Source organism: Sycon ciliatum, chromosome 1, assembly GCF_964019385.1.
Source record: "Sycon ciliatum chromosome 1, ocSycCili1.1, whole genome shotgun sequence".
Classification (NCBI taxonomy): Eukaryota; Metazoa; Porifera; class Calcarea; order Leucosolenida; family Sycettidae; genus Sycon; species Sycon ciliatum.
Genome location: NC_088643.1, coordinates 37,012,156 through 37,029,778, shown reverse-complemented (window position 1 = coordinate 37,029,778; position 17,623 = coordinate 37,012,156). Strand labels below are relative to the sequence as shown.

At 45.8% G+C, this 17,623-nt stretch overlaps 1 protein-coding gene across 2 annotated transcripts in view; it reads right to left on the bottom strand.

Moving 5' to 3' along the window:
• The window catches only part of LOC135824177 (major facilitator superfamily domain-containing protein 1-like), a 41,064-nt gene that overhangs the window by 3,766 nt on the left and 19,675 nt on the right, over nt 1-17,623 (bottom strand). The window contains exons 8-16 of one of the 2 annotated variants that reach the window (XR_010554844.1): nt 17,455-17,553; nt 11,391-11,502; nt 11,079-11,135; nt 9,225-9,304; nt 8,664-8,740; nt 4,996-5,093; nt 4,226-4,374; nt 3,655-3,767; nt 797-844 (exon numbers count right to left, since the gene is read on the bottom strand). Coding sequence is in view for 1 of the 2 variants with exons in the window: in XM_065336920.1 (XP_065192992.1) it covers nt 797-844; nt 3,655-3,767; nt 4,996-5,093; nt 8,664-8,740; nt 9,225-9,304; nt 11,079-11,135; nt 11,391-11,502; nt 17,455-17,553 (684 nt within the window). In the remaining variant the exon portion in view is untranslated. The remainder of the gene's footprint in view (nt 1-796; nt 845-3,654; nt 3,768-4,225; nt 4,375-4,995; nt 5,094-8,663; nt 8,741-9,224; nt 9,305-11,078; nt 11,136-11,390; nt 11,503-17,454; nt 17,554-17,623) is intronic. The other variant, XM_065336920.1, reaches the window with a different exon arrangement.

The following is a 17,623-nucleotide window of genomic DNA, read 5'->3' as shown; positions in this document are numbered from 1 at the left end:
CATGTAGATAGCGTGGACAGTTTGATCAACGGGAATGTCATGATACGCCAGACACGCGCGCACGGCATCGCGCAAAGCGTCGGCGTGGGACGAGCCCTTCACAAGCCGGTGGTTGCGGTTCACATTCTCGAAAGGAAGTACGTTATGTGCGTTGGCCACCACGTGGGCTTGAAACTTCCATCGCCCCATCTCGGCTGGTTGCGTCCAGTTGATTCCTCGACAAACTTGGGAACCCAACTTCGAAGCACAGTCTCCGTCAGGTTTTCGATTGGCCGAAGCAATGGAGTCAGGTATACGGCATGCTTTGGTCCTTGTGCAAAGCAGCCCCACGCGTCTTGCCTGCTTTGTTGTTTCTGCCGTGCTAGTGCTGCCATTGACATTGGACACATTTCCTCGAGACTTCTTAAAAAATTCTTAGCGAACAGATTGTGCAAGAGATAATCTCTGAGCTGCTGTTACTGCAGCACCAAGTGTCCCACAAGAGTCAAGACTGAATCCGACCATCCCTCATCATTACTGCTCTGGCTGGATATCCAAGTTCGTCATTCAATTTTTCCATTGCTGCATCTATTTTGGCCCCTCGCCGTCGCCCCTTCTCCTTTCTTTTTCTGGTCGCTTTCGGATCTTTGATTGAGCTGTTGGTCGACATGGTGGACAAATAAGAAGTTCAGGTGTAGTCTTCCCTGAAACTGACGAGAGAGAGAGGAGGAGGAGGAGGAGGAGAGATAATAACAGAGAGGAGACAGGCAGACGCAACCATTACAGAGATTCAGCGCTATTTAAAAGTATGGCTTACCTCCGGCGCTGTCCACAATGTAAAGGACGACAATGCAAAATAAAGCAACTGCATGCAGACAAGAAGATGGCATAGCACAACACAGTCACACCTGACATACAGACAAGAAGATGGCATAGCACAACACAGCAGTCACACCTGACATACAGACAAGAAGATGGCATAGCACAACACAGCAGTCACATCTGACATACAGACAAGAAGATGGCATAGCACAACACAGCAGTCACACCTGACATACAGACAAGAAGATGGCATAGCACAACACAGCAGTCACACCGGACATACAGACAAGAAGATGGCATAGCACAACACAGCAGTCACACCTGACATACAGACAAGAAGATGGCATAGCACAACACAGCAGTCACACCTGACATACAGACAAGAAGATGGCATAGCACAACACAGTCACACCTGACATACAGACAAGAAGATGGCATAGCACAACACAGCAGCCACACCTGACATACAGACAAGAAGATGGCATAGCACAACACAGCAGTCACACCTGACATACAGACAAGAAGATGGCATAGCACAACACAGCAGTCACACCTGACATACAAACAAGAAGATGGCATAGCACAACACAGCAGTCACACCTGACATACAGACAAGAAGATGGCATAGCACAACACAGCAGTCACACCTGACATACAGACAAGAAGATGGCATAGCACAACACAGCAGTCACACCTGACATACAGACAGGAAGATGGCATAGCACAACACAGCAGTCACACCTGACATACAGCTACAAGCATGTGTACACCTAGCCGTATCCTTACACCAGGCAATTCGTAGGCTTTATATTTAATTATTATCATTATTATTAGTAATTTATTACTTTACTTCTTTGAATAATCGTCGAGGAGACAATAACCGTAACATGGCAATGAATAATAATGCTAAAATACTAGTTTCCAAAACGTTTTTCGTGTGATACTCATCAGTGGAAATCCGTCACTTGTACCTCTGATTTCGCTATTATACTATTTTGCCACGCTAGGTGTAAGAATTCCCTACATTTTCAACTACCGGTATTACATTGCTTTTTTGGTTATTTCTCATTGCATGACAAATTCCCACTGATGAGTGTCACACGAAAACGTTTTGGAAACTACTTCAAAAAAAGTAGTATTATATTTTTTACTTTGTTATGACTGCACAATTTGTATTTAATATTTATTGCCACTTCACTGTTTGTTTGTAGAAAGACAAAAGCTTAAAAAGCTATGACAGACCACAGACCACAGACCACTCTAGCTACTAAATAAGGGGTAAGCAGCAGCAGCATTCGGCATCTTAATCGTTCTACAATATCTACCTTAGCCGTTCTACAATATCTACCTTAGCCGTTCTACAATATCTACCTTCACTGACAAGAATTTTATACTCGAAATGATAGCTGTATGAAGGAATTCAGTAGCAATGGATGTGTGGCCTTGCTGATGATGTGCTGTGGCAGCGCTGTGTCGAGGTCAGCTCGAGAGCGCAGTTGTGGTGTGGTGGTTGACGAAAAACCACTCTAGCTAACAATTTTTTTTTTAATGGCTACATCTGCTACACCACATTGCTCTACAGGGAATAATTTAACCGGTATCGCATCGCAGTTCGCTACGCAATTCTTCTGAGGTGCGAAGCAACTTCAGATATGTGTCGCAGAAAACTGAAAACTGCGATGCATGTTGATTTTTCACTGTATCCAATGACGCACAGTGTACATGCCGGGTGTGTCTCTTAGGGATGACATAGATGCACGAAGCTTCGAAAGTGCCGAGCTATGCTGCAGTAGGCATCAGGTTAGGTTTGCAACTAAGGTGTTACAGTGTACTTGTGGTCTGAGCTTGCACTCTGATCAGCTCTTCAGAAGGACAATGTTGTCAAGTGTTTTAAAAAAATTGATTTCGTGTAGCAAAATTGCTATGCAAACGATTGAAAGTAAATATTTAATTATCCCCTGCTCTATTGGTTAATGCACATTCTGCTTTCCATCACATCATCACATTGCTCATGCCACACACCAGTACAGACTATGGTCATGCCACACACCAGTACAGACTATGGTCATGCCACACACCAGTACAGACTATGGTCATGCCACACACCAGTACAGACTATGGTCATGCCACACACCAGTACAGACTATGGTCATGCCACACACCAGTACAGACTATGGTCATGCCACACACCAGTACAGACTATGGTCAGGCCACACACCAGTACAGAGTATGGTCAGGCCACACACCAGTACAGACTATGGTCATGCCACACACCAGTACAGACTATGGTCATGCCACACACCAGTACAGACTATGGTCAGGCCACACACTAGTACAGACTATGGTCAGGCCACACACCAGTACAGAGTATGGTCAGGCCACACACCAGTACAGACTATGGTCATGCCACACACCAGTACAGACTATGGTCATGCTACACAACATTGTACGACACTGTACTGACGCCCACTATACACACATCTATCGGTATTTCAAAGTACAGTGAAACTCCCCCAAATTCGGACACCTCAGACCTGGGCACTCTCGTCTAACAATCACCTCTCCCTACCCCTCCCCTAGACAGATCTAGTCTCAACAATTTTCAATGGAAAACCGGACCTGAAATTTTGATTGCCATAATAAATGTTTATTTGCATGCAATGAGTATGATTGTATGTTGTGAGTTGCGACCAATTCCTAGTTACAGGCAGGGCCCGGATAAGAGGAGGTCTACTGCACAGCAGTGCACTTTCTCTACTGTACAACAGTGCACATCTCTCACATACATACATCTACATATTGCAAGTGGAGTAGCGAGAGGATGGCACAGTGGACAGTAGATGGGCAGCTTACCACACAGGTTAGCGCAGAAGAACACTTCCAACACCAGGTAACCTTTGTTGTCAACGATAAGACCAGCTACCATGGAGATAATGGCCAGGCCAAGATTCTGAATAGCTTGCATCCTGACAACATACAAAGCCAAATAAACAGAAGCAATACATATTAGCAGCCGATCAAGAAGCAACCAGGTTATGAAACTGGCATGCAGTCAGGGTTGGTTCGGTTAAAAATTAGGAGTCAGCGTGTGTGTGTGTGAAGCCAAGCAAGATGATTGCTGACTTATGATGCTGCTGATGCTGCACTGCGGTGGTTTAGACTGAGTGACCATGTGAGGTGAGACGGTGGTTTAGATTGAGTGACCATGTGAGGTGAGACGGTGGTTTAGACTGAGTGACCATGTGAGGTGAGACGGTGGTTTAGATTGAGTGACCATGTGAGGTGAGACGGTGGTTTAGACTGAGTGACCATGTGAGGTGGGACGGTGGTTTAGACTGAGTGACCATGTGAGGTGAGATATAGCTCAAGGCTACATAAAGAAATGACAGGGAAGAGAAGTAATACCATGGCTGCCTAGACTTACGCATGGTACTCAACAGGGATGTCACGATGATAAGATAATTGTGCAGATGCCGATGGCGCACATGTACTATGCCAGTGACGGTGACGGTGGAAGTGACCAAGGAAGTGACCAAGGAAGTGACAGTGGCAGACATTGAGATAACTATGCAGCTGGGTGACGACACAGCACAATCGTGAAAACAGAACTGTTGTTTTCAGCAAATCAAAAATTCACCAGTTGTAGCCTTTGGGGACTTTTAATCGGGTGTTTTTTTAGTATGTGTTTCCACCCTATGATTTAGTCTTGTGCCTGGAGCTGCAAGGAGATGTTTTTTTTAAATAAATTCATGGAGCACAGAATGATGCAAACTCAAGAGACCAAAGCACCATCTCAACCCCACTCTACTACGTAGCTGCTGCGTCCTTTACAATATCCTCATAACTCGGGTCCCGTCCTGGCCTCATGTGCCTCTGGCTTGTGATAGCCCTCACATTGATCCCCATCGCATAGAGGTTTTACGTTACCACCAGTCGGTGAGGCAAACTATCAGTGGTGTGTGTCTGATTACCAGTCGGGGAGCACCGATGGGGATGGGCTGTTTTGACTGGAGCAACGTACAGCAAGGCTATCAAATTGAACATTGTGTGACGTATGGGACACACACCCACTCTCTCTCTCTCTCTCTCTTTCTCTCGTTCTCTCATGTACACGTACACGCATGCACGCGTACACACACGTACGCATGCACAAACACGTGCGCATACCGCGCGCGCACACACGCACACACTTACAATCCATATGCAGTTCCAAGCTGATGTTCAGGTACAACAAGAGCAACCATTGGCCACAGAGCACATGCCAGTAAAGAATACATAGTACCCAAGAGAATCTGAGAACAAAAGACCCACATGCACACACGCACGCACACACATGCACGCGCACACACACAGACACACACACACACACGCGCGCGCACGCACACACACACACACACACACATAGCCAACATCTATCAAGAACCTTGCCACAAGTCATTCAGCACCTTACTACAAAACCTTGCCAGTCGACATGAGCTTTGAGAGAATATCGCGAGTAACCAACTTCACTTGCTCCGCTCCTGAAACAGAATAGACTTCAGTCCGTTTTGCTCTTCATACGTGCTCTCTTTACAGACACGCCTCAACTACAGTTGTGGCGAAAGAAATCCGACCCGCGAGTCAAAAGCAGCGCTCCGTTTTCATTTCAATTACATCATGTACGGTAGCAAAACAGAGAGCCACGCGGAAAAAGGGTTGTCTACCTGAACCGCCCTCGTGGTCACTGCGTGCGTGAACCTGTCAGACACCATCAAAGAGGTCGGTATCCCCCCGGTATCACTGTACTGAACTTGGGTGAAGAAAATCAACCCAAAACAAACTCTGTTTTCTGTTGGTTGTCGAGTGTATAGCCTATGTCAGGGAGTCGTACCCAAACCACTTGGGTATGACTGCCTGGTACCAGTACCAACTCGATCAAGTACAGCTGCAGTTGAGTTGGATTTCCGAGCGAGATGGGACATGCATTAAGAAAGGGATGTCTCACGCGTGTGAGGTGCACGATTTCCCCCACGCTTCTATTACAGCTATGCACGCAGTACATGTACATGCACTGCGCATGCAGAGTACCATAATCACCCATCCCAGGTCCGCGGGGGCCGCACAAGCCATGGCGCTGCTTTTGGCTCACGGGTCGCATTTCTTTGGCCACAACTGTAATAGTGCAGTGGAGAGTACATGTACAGTGCGTATTGGTTATAGCGTGGTCGTGTAAAACAATATACTGCCTACAAGAATGATCTCTCATGTTTTCATAATCATAACATGGGTTTCAAAGTGCACTTTTATTCTTACAAGCAATTTTATCGCATAGTAGAATATATCGGTCCTAAGAATGGACTTTGTGTAGCAAAACATGCCAGATTAGTACAAAGTGTATCGCCTGTAGTAATAACATCTGTCCAATGCAGTTCTGATCTGACTCGCGTTGCGTCGTAGTGCTGCAGGTTCAACTGTTGTGGTCATGTAACTCATGTTGCATAGCCACACTGGTAAGCTTCTGGGACTATGACCAGCCACATGCACAGCAGCACTGCGTTGCACGTACGATGATCTTCCTGCCCCTGCGCACATGCATATGATGTCACACTTAATTTATCGTGTGTAAGAAATATCGGAAATAAGCATAGAAAGTCGTTTTTCAAACACCGACGCTATAACCGATACCAAGAGTAGATAAACAAGAGTGTGCAACTCCCGGATCCGCGCGGATGGGTTGGCCCATGGTGGAATTTTTTGTTGACGTAATCTTTTCGACCACCCACGCGCCGCTAGTCTTTTGGAAAGTTTTGCCTCGTGCACTTGGCCGGGGCTTACATTACAATGTCGGTGCCCAGCACGTGCTCTCACACTGCTCTGCGGCAAGCGCGTTTTTCTGGAAAAAAAGGTGACGTCAACTAGTGCTGAAACGATATCGATTACTCGTTACTTACTCGAAAAGAAATAGATCGAACGGTTATTTCGATTTTATCGGCTAAACGAGTAGAATGGTACTTACGCTCGGTACGGGATTTCCCCCCTTTTGGGGGTTGCACAAAGCGTGCATGCACCGGAAGTGTTGCGAGTAGATCTACGACACGAATATGTACATGACTGTACACTTGCAACATCGATAAACGTGTAAAGACACAAGCGCGATTTGAGAAACATCGACGCGATCACCGTCGCCTTCTTTTGAGCTGACTACTTTTCTTACATGCAGCATGCAGGACTGGCAGGCTCAGTATGTGTCTACACTAGCTGCAGGTGCTGAAGTTCCCTCCACGTGCGAGTAGTCCTGAGCTAAAGACAGTAAAGTGGTCTTCAGTTTCATGTTTTCCGTTCTGTCGACAGTTCCCGAACCAGTTTGCTCGACGACCTAGGCCTGGCGTCTGGGCCTATTTTGAGCATAGACAGGAAAAGCAACTAGTTACTTGTTGGTGCGCCTCAAGTCAGCTCATCCGTCGAAATCCGCCGATCTGCACCCCTGGCCGGCTTCTCTGACTTCATCGTCGGAGTCAGCGAAGTCACAGGCGAAGGGCACCATCAGCTCTTGGGTTGCAACCAGTGAGTTGCCTCTGTCTTGTCTGAAATCGTCTGGTCAGTTCGAACAGCTGACGGACTTGTTGCGGGATCATCGGATCTATGCGCCCGCTTTTCGTCCTTGGCGATGTTGGACTCGTAATTTTTTTGAAATTCACAGAATGTACATTGTACGAGTACTGATGTAGTTACAATAATAATCGTTTAGCCGATAAGCCGATCGTTATGGTATAAGCTAAGCCACTAAGGAAAGACGTAATCGTTTCAGCACTAACGTCAACAAAAAATTCCGCCATGGGCGGTGGTATCTGGAGATTGTGCAGGACAGATCCGGAGTTGCACACTCTTGTTTATCTACTCTTGCCGATACCTATTGTACGTGTATTCCTTGCTTACTAAGTCTGCCGATACCTATTGTACGTGTATTCCTTGCTTACTAAGTCTGCCGATACCTATTGTACGTGTATTCCTTGCTTACTAAGTCTGCCGATACCTATTGTACGTGTATTCCTTGCTTACTAAGTCTGCCGATACCTATTGTACGTGTATTCCTTGCTTACTAAGTCTGCCGATACCTATTGTACGTGTATTCCTTGCTTACTAAGTCTGCCGATACCTATTGTACGTGTATTCCTTACTTACTAAGTCTGCCGATACCTATTGTACGTGTATTCCTTACTTACTAAGTCTGCCGATACCTATTGTACGTGTATTCCTTGCTTACTAAGTCTGCCGATACCTATTGTACGTGTATTCCTTACTTACTAAGTCTGCCGATACCTATTGTACGTGTATTCCTTGCTTACTAAGTCTGCCGATACCTATTGTACGTGTATTCCTTGCTTACTAAGTCTGCCGATACCTATTGTACGTGTATTCCTTACTTACTAAGTCTGCCGATACCTATTGTACGTGTATTCCTTACTTACTAAGTCTGCCGATACCTATTGTACGTGTATTCCTTACTTACTAAGTCTGCCGATACCTATTGTACGTGTATTCCTTACTTACTAAGTCTGCCGATACCTATTGTACGTGTATTCCTTACTTACTAAGTCTGCCTGGTCTACAGGCACACTGATACTTTTAAAAAACTTTCGTCGCCCATGGAACACTATTCAATGCTTTCGTCGCCCATGGAACACTATTCAATGCTTTCGTCGCCCATGGAATACTATTCAATGCTTGCTGTCACACATGCCGCAGACATAACGGTTAGCGAGAGGGTAGTGTGTGTTCCTCAGTCATCGCTACACCGTGTGGATTGCCAATGCAGAAAAGCAGCACTTCACATGTACAAGTATGTGTAAACAACAATGGAAAGATACACTTCTAACACTTACCATGGATACGTATGGGCTGATCCAGGTGAATGCAAGCATGCCGTGAGCAACCAGGGTACCAAGGATGGCTATGAACACTGCATACAGCACAGCACGCAAAGAAGAACACGACTTAAATTAAGAGACTTCCCATCAGTACACAGCAATACAAGCAAAGAAGAACACGACATCAGAGATTTCCCATCAGTACACAGCAATACAAGCAAAGGAGAACACGACATCAGAGATTTCCCATCAGTACACAGCAATACAAGCAAAGAAGAACACGACATCAGAGATTTCACATCAGTACACAGCAAGAAGGTATCCCCACTTCCGCTCACGGCGGTAGTGATTAAAAGCCATACAATAGCACTCATTTCCCCCTTTGCCTCTCTTCCTCATCCTTCCTTCCTCATCCTTCAGCCCCTCGATAGGCTTCCACAGCCTTTGGTCAATCCTTAACAACATCAGTTTCTACAAGCAAGCCGTGTTCCTGAAAGAATCAACCTGTATAACGCTAGTAGAGTTGAGTACGGTGCAGACATGACTGGGACAACCATCCCTATTGACAAGACATACCCCATAGGAGATTGAGACCAGTCTTGTCCACAAGAATACCAAACAAAAACGAAGCTCCAAGTGAGATCAAGTACACCAGGCTGTAGACACACAATATGAACATTGAGTATGGACTTAGTCGGACGGAAACATATTATCACACGAAGAGACGGAGCTAGTTGTGAAACTGACGAGTTGTGCTTTGTCACACTATTACCATTGTACTGATTGAAAAGTAATGGTACGAAAGGCCACATCAGTTTCACAACTGGCTTTGTCTCTTCATGTGATAATATACTTTTAAAAGTAAAAAAATGCCGGAGCGTGCAGTGACTCGGTTAGACTGAGTCCACATGCGTAGGACTGTCACCACACAATATCACCACCTTCTCTTCAACACTGAGCAACATAGCGGCAGAATGGAAACACATGCACATATTCACTAGTGGTGGTTTAGCGTGTGCGCTAAGCCCTGTTAACGAACGTGGAACATCTACCACTCATACTTAGTCTGATGATCATGCATCTGATTATGATGTCATTGCTATACATGCGCATGCGCAGCGCGCGCCACTCTCCCACGCATGCATTCCAAATCTTGCTTTAGAGAGAGAGAAGGAGAAAAGAGAGACTCCTTTGTCACTTTTGCTTTCTGACGACTTGACTGTTCACTGGTTTGTCCGTCAGTGTCAATTTCCCCTTCCCTCCCAACCCCATTCGACTGGGGATCACTATCTCTCCGTCACTGTCACCATAATTTCCTCAATAACAGTGTCAGTACAATTCTTGTCAATATACTTATATCGGGTGAGGGCAGTCTATCTCCGCAGCTGGCTCATTTCAATCACTACCGGTCGCAGCTCCTGCCCACGGCAGGCCGACCGTCTCTCGTTCACACTCTGTGTGCTCCAGGTCACAGCTCCTGCGCAGAGCAGGCCGACCTGTCTGTCTCTCTCTCACACACACTATGTGTGCACCGGGTCACAGCTCCTGCGCAGAGCAGGCCGACCTGTCTTTCTCATGCACGCCAGCTGCTCCGCCCAATATCCCTGATATGCCAACCAGAAAACAATGTGTTCTGAGCCGGGTGCATGCTGTATGTGGAGAGTGCGTTAATAAGCAGCAGGAGTGATATCAGTAGTAGTTTCAAGAATTATGTACGGAATGGAACTTCAGCGTAAATATCCTGGCACAAAATTCTATTGCCACCAGATACAAAGCCATATTTGGGGACCTGGCATAATCACTGTTAGACGCAATGTTTTTGCCGAGAGCCAATCAACCTTGCAAACATGTGTAGCCGTGCGCTTTGGCTACCAAGCGCGAGTACAGACCATGAGGGCTCTTCGAGCTACGCTACACTGAGGTTGCAAGGTCCTACCGCGTGCACCGGCATTTGAAACACTGCATTTTACTGCACTTCCGATACCTTCTCACCAGACTGTTTAAAATTTAAAATTAAAAATTGTACGGGTTCACGTACAGGGCGGGTCAAGAACCACCTTTCCGCTTCCGTAGGACGCCACCACCCCATGATCAGGCATCAGATGCGGCTCCTAAACGGTGGGGGAAGATAGATCAGATCCACCAACCAGAGGCCAAAGGCCGAAATCCCATTTGCCAGACCATTCGCCTTCAACAAAATAATGAATTGGACTGCAGCGTGCCATTGCGGCATGTAGGACAATCATGGCCAACATTCAGCTGACTAAGGTCAAGCTACAGACTAGCAGACAGGTACAGGTGCATGCACTTCAGAATGTAGTACACAGGAGTCATACTTGTCACACCAGGCACCACTCAGAAAAGCTGACCTTCCCTAGCTCAGTGCTAACCTGAAAGCAATGGTTGCATTCATAAATGAAAGAAACTTGCCTGTTGACAAAATGAGCTGAATCTGACGGGAGGTTGAACTTGTCTTCAAAGAACACACTGCACAATAAAAACAAATTAAAAAGGGAACACAACCACAGCAATGAGGAGGTTCTTTTTTCCACAAACTAACGCTGCACATCCCATATCATCAGCCAAACACCTGGACATGCATGTACAATGTATGTAACGTTATACATGTACCAGCACTCCGCCACACTATCTTTGTACCAGCACTCCGTCACACTATCTTTGTGCAAACAATTCAGAAGCAGCCTGACATCAACATCGTACAGTGTATGGATATGTACTCACGTTCCCAAGCTGATGAATGGAAATATGGCAACATAGTATGTCACACAGATGATGAAGATGAGCCAGAGTGAAAGAGGAAAGTCTTTGATGTCACGCAAGTGTACAACCTCACCTACAGGAACGGATGTACATGTTTTAAAACACCAAAAGAGAAAGTGGCTCACACAAGTTCATACATAGCAATGATAGAGTATAGTCATGTAGAAGACAGGCTACAATAGTGAGAGTTACCAGATTACCTGGAGTGCTCAACACCACAAGGATTGCGCATTACCACAAAGGCAGAAGAGAACAGAGAGCCAGCTAGGTCATTGTTGTAATGCTGCGTTATGCACATAGCAAAGCTAAGGCAATCCTCAGACAACTGATAACCTGTACATCATCTGGGTCCAAATTTATACCCAGTCAGGTAGCAAAGCAAGGCGCGCAAAGCAGGCAGTAAAGCGCGCAAAGCAGGTAGCAAAGCGCGACATTACAAGTAACACGTTAGGCCGCAACCACACTACGTAAAAATCACAGTACAAATTTTCATGCATATCTCAGTACAAGTCGGTACGCAACCACACTACACTTTTCGGTCTGCATAGATGACGTTTTCACGCGAACAGCACGTGACGTTGTCGTACCAAAGCGTGTGCCATGCGCTGGAAAAGACCGGGAAATTCAAAAACAATGCTGATTCTGATGCTATGTACGACGACCAGGTACAAAAACAAAGTTGTACAGAGGAGATGGAGCGCGAAAACGACGAAAACGACAAACGTGGCTTTCTACAGGGGTGCGCCAGTTGCTGAAAACCTACAAAGCGCGTTTTGCATTTCGCATGCGTCGGCATGACGATTTCTACTGTAATGCAGTTTGTACGTGATTTTGTACCTAGTGTGGTTGCAGCCTTAGTTAGTGAGACATGGTGCGGATGGTGTCAGCTTTTACATGGGAGGTGAGAAGGAGGGAGAGAAGGAGAGGTGATAGTTTAGTTAGTTACAGTGACGGCAGGCAGACTCTGGGCCTGGTGGCGGCATGCAGGTGACTAAGTCACACCAGTGCCGTAGCGCGACAGCTAGAACTTAGGTAACATAAAAATCAGAATTAGTATCAAAATGTCGACACCAGAACGAGAGAGCTTGGAAGCTCAGGGCCCTACGCTATGCTTTTTTGCCTTGATGAGCTAGACAAAAAAAGCATAGGGATGTTATAAATTCTTATAAATTTCTTAAACATAACCTGGGATTCGAACCCGCACTATCGCCCTGCATGCATCCCCCGATACAGTTCGCATACATACCAATTCTTCCAAGTTGCTTCACGTTATGATCTTGTATTTGAAAGCCCTATTTGAATATGCATTGTGGCCAGCCGCCTTTGAATGTACGGTACGGTACGGGATAGGTACGGGATATGTACGGGCCAGGTACGGGATAGGTACGGGATATGTACGGGCCAGGTACGGGACAGGTTAGGGACATGTACGGGACAGGTACGGTCGAGGGTAATACGACACCGTCTACCGCCTTGATTAAATCAAGAGTACATAACCCCCCAGAGTGTGCAACTCCCACATACATGTACCCTGCTGTCCCGACAGAATTTCAAGTTGACGTCATTATTTATGACGCAATGCTCCTTGCACCAGTGATTTACAACATGTGTACGGGTGTCAACGCATCACATGTTTTTCTTTGCAATAATTTGTACAGGATCGATCGGCTTCGATCAACCACAGGTTCCGGATTCGTCTGATAATCCGTGTACAGTGCGCATTGCATCATCAAAATGACGTCAACTTGAAATTCTGTCGGGACAGCACCCATAGTGGAGTTGCAACCTCTGGGGGGGGGGGGGGGGGGTTATGTACTCTTGATTAAATTGATGACGGCAAAAAAAGAAAAGGGATGTTATAAAATTTTCAATTCTCCTATTTTTTCAGGCATTACCTGGGATTCGAACCCACACTATCGCCCCACATGCATTCCCCCATACACTTCGCATTCATACTCATTCTTCCAAGTTGCTTCACGTTATGATCTTGCGTTTGAAAGCCCTATTTGAATATTGCGGCCAGCTGTATGTGGCCAGCTGTGTTTGATGGTACGGTACGGTACAGGACAGATACGGGATAGCGCCAGGCGTGACACAAACACCCAAACAAACAAACAAACACCAAACGAGAGAGCTTGGAAGCTCAGGGCCCTACGCTATGCTTTTTTGCCTTGATGACCTAGACAAAAAAAAAGCATAGGGATGTTTTGAATTCTTTAAAAAAATCCTTTTTTTTTTAAGACATAACCTGGGATTCGAACCCGCACTATCGCGCGCCCTGCATGCATCCCCCGATACACTTCGCATACATACTGATTCTTCCAAGTTGTTTCACATTGTGATCTTGTGTAGCACTCTGCTCTCTGATTGCTTCTGCCTTCGTTCTGCCACAACACACACAGCTGCCCGTACACGTTCCCAGTCCATAGATTCACTTGCTCTGCCTAAAGCACGCAATCGTTATGGCTTATTCGCTTTGAGCTTTCTGGCTTCTGACCGCTGGAATTCTCTTCCAGCTGACATTCGCTCTTGCTCCTCGCTTTCACTATTCTGCAAATCTGTATGTGATCACATAGGGTACCCTGTAAAAAGGCCTTAGGGCCTGGTCAGACTGCGGCAAAATCGAAATAATCCTAGGATTATAATCCGAATCTCCATAGTAACTTGCCGCCAGAGCGGCAAAAGCGAGAGTTGACGCTCCAAAAAAAAAGCAAGAATGGACCACGCTTTTCCGCTCCAAACAGGATTTGACGCTGATACGCCATTGACGCTCATAATCACTGATTTTTTCATCTCGATATCGAGGAGCTAATTGGCCACGGACAACAACAAAACTCATAAGGATGGTTTCAAGGATTGCACTGAAGGTGTTGGCGATCCCCAAGGTGAAGGAATTTGACGTCGTTCGTGGAGATTACCACTTGACGCTCGAAATGAAGTTTGAATTTTCACTCTCCCCCATGTGTAGTGTGATCGCGATTCAAATTCTGGACGCTGTTCCTTTTTCGTCAGGCAACCAAAATTTGCCGCAGTCTGACCAGGCCCTAAGGCCTGTGGGGATTGCCCTATTCAAAGTTTAAATAATAATAATAATATAAATAATCTTGCATTTGAAAGCCCTATTTGAATATGCATTGTGGCCAGCCGTCTTTGATGGCATGGTACGGTAGTGGATAGGTACGGGACAGGTACGATCGAGGGTAATACGACACCGTCTCCCGAACCGTACCGTACCATCAAACACAGCTGGCCACATACAGCTGGCCGCAATATTTAAATAGGGCTTTCAAACGCAAGATAATAACGTGAAGCAACTTGGAAGAATGGGTATGAATGCGAAGTGTATGGGGGAATGCATTTAGGGCGATAGTGCGGGTTCGAATCCCAGGATTTGCCTGAAAAAAATAGGAAAAATCGAAAAATTTATAACATCCTGTGCTTTTTTGCCGTCAGATACGGATAGCGCCAGACGTGACACAAACAAACAAACAAACAAACACACACACAAATATCAAACGAGAGAGCTTGGAAGCTCAGGGCCCTGCGCTATGCTGTGTTGCCTAGCTCATCGTGCATGTTGTTAGAACTGATGGAAATGCTTTTTACATCTACATGACTGTAACGTTATATTTATTATGCTATTGGCCTACATGCGATTCCCGGGCGGTTCGACAGGCGGCCCAGCCAGCCTGCTAGTGGGATCTCGGCCTCGCACACAAATCCACACAAAATCTTACTGCACTGAATGCATTCCCCCGATACACTTCGCATTATATACTCATTCTCTTGATGGTACGGGACAGGCACGGGATAGCGCCAGGCATGTCGATGGCACAAACAAACAAAAATATTGTGGCTTTGCTGGTACGGTACAGTACGGGACAGATACGGGATAGTGCCAGCCGTGACACAAACAAACAAACACACAAACAAACACCAAATTAAAGCTGTGTGGACCCTGGCTAGCGCCAGACGTTACTGAAGTAACGTCTTCTGCATAGCTACGGGAATTAAAGCTGTGTGGACCCTGGCTAGCGCCAGACGTTACTGAAGTAACGTCTTCTGCATAGCTACGGGAATTAAAGCTGTGTGGACCCTGGCTAGCGCCAGACGTTACTGAAGTAATGTCTTCTGCATAGCAACGGGAATAAGTTCTAGCTGTCGCGCTACTGCACTGGTGTCGACACCAGAATAAGTTCTAGCTGTCGCGCCACTGCACTGGTGTGACTTACTAAGTTAGTCACCTGCCTGCCACCACTAGGTCACACTAGGTCACACTAATGTCGCGCTTAGCTACCTGCTTTGCGCGCTTTACTGCCTTTGTGCGCCTTGCTTTGCTACCTGGCTGGGTATAAATTAGGACCCAGATGATGTACAGATTATCAGTTGTCTGAGGATTGCGTTAGCTTTGCTATGTGCATGAAACGCAGCGCTACAACAATGACCTAGCCGGCTGTCTCTGTTCTCTTCTGCCTTTGTAGTAGACAGGCTACAAACATTTCAGCTAAGTAGTTACATGTACATGTACGATGTGCGTGTAGTAAAGCTTAGGCAGCTTTACACTTTGAGATCAAAAGAAACATGAACATTATGAAATGAGCATGGGATTGAGATGTCACCTATTGGTAACACCTGTGCATACATTGGTGATGTTGTGCATACATTGGTGATGGGTGTGCATACATTGGTGATGCTGTGCATACATTGGTGATGCTGTGCATACATTGGCGATGCTGTGCATACATTGGTGATGCTGTGCATACATTGGTGATGCTGTGCATACATTGGTGACGCTGTGCATACATTGGCGATGCTGTGCATACAGCGTACAAATACCACAGATTGATGGTGTCGCTATGGGCTCTCCACTTGGCCCGGCGTTTGCTAATGTTTTTGTTGACAGACAGTGAGTCAAGTGCGAGAGAGAGTGAGTGTTGGTGTGTGTGCGGAAGCAGGAATTCGTCAGTTTATAGTCATCTAGCGTCTAGCCCTGATTTCTGTGATGTGCCATGCCCGTTATGGCTACAAGTTGCAGTTAAAAGTGTTAGAAGCTGTTTGTCAACGTATTCATCAGCCAAATTGGTGTGTTCATAAGGGTACTACTCTATCACTAGTTGTCATAAGGGTACTACTCTATCACTAGTTGTCATAAGGGTACTACTCTATCACTAGTTGTTAGGGTACTACTCTATCACTAGTTGTTAGGGTACTACTCTATCACTAGTTGTTAGGGTACTACTCTATCACTAGTTGTTAGGGTACTACTCTATCACTAGTTGTTAGGGTACTACTCTATCACTAGTTGTTAGGGTACTACTCTATCACTAGTTGTTAGGGTACTACTCTATCACTAGTTGTTAGGGTACTACTCTATCACTAGTTGTTAGGGTACTACTCTATCACTAGTTGTTAGGGTACTACTCTATCACTAGTTGTTAGGGTACTACTCTATCACTAGTTGTTCTATTGTCACCTTGTTACAGGTGTTATTTTCACTTTTTTGCAATTTCACTACAATACTGTCAAAGTGAGTGGAGCAGTATCCTGCAATGGTCCAAAGGCCCCCCACGCTATTGGTGGCAGTGATATGTCGCGAATATATACTTCAAAACAGGAAACCTTGTGAGGTTTATCAACGCGAAATGATTTTTTCTCGAAGTTATAAAACGTATAGTAGCAGCAGCAGCTCAGCCTTTACTACTCCCTTTCTTCAAGGGCGTACCGAGGAAAGAGAAAGTAACTTTCGCCAATCACTGCAACTTCGCGTCAAAGCTTTCGAAGTTTTGAGCTTTGTTTCTGTGCTCATTCCCCAGACTCGAATTTTCTTTCAAACTTTCGCATTGCTAAACGTCCCCATTGTCCAACATTTTTCTCCATACTCTAGTAACATATTCTTGATTGCCTTAGTTTAATAACTTGGATTCATTTGTTCATCGAAGCACATGTACAATGTAGCCGTTATACATGTCGATCCAGCTGGTCCTTTTGACGGTGATTCTTCTAGACACCAGAACAGTAGACCTACCGGTTTCAGCAGCTTCCAGATTGAGCCAGCGTGAGCGGCGCTTGTCAAAGTAAAGAAGAACGAAGGCACACACCATGGAGAAGACGCAATACATCACTCCTGCAGATAACACACACACACACACACACACATACACACATCAAGAGTCCATAACCCCCCAGAGTGTGCA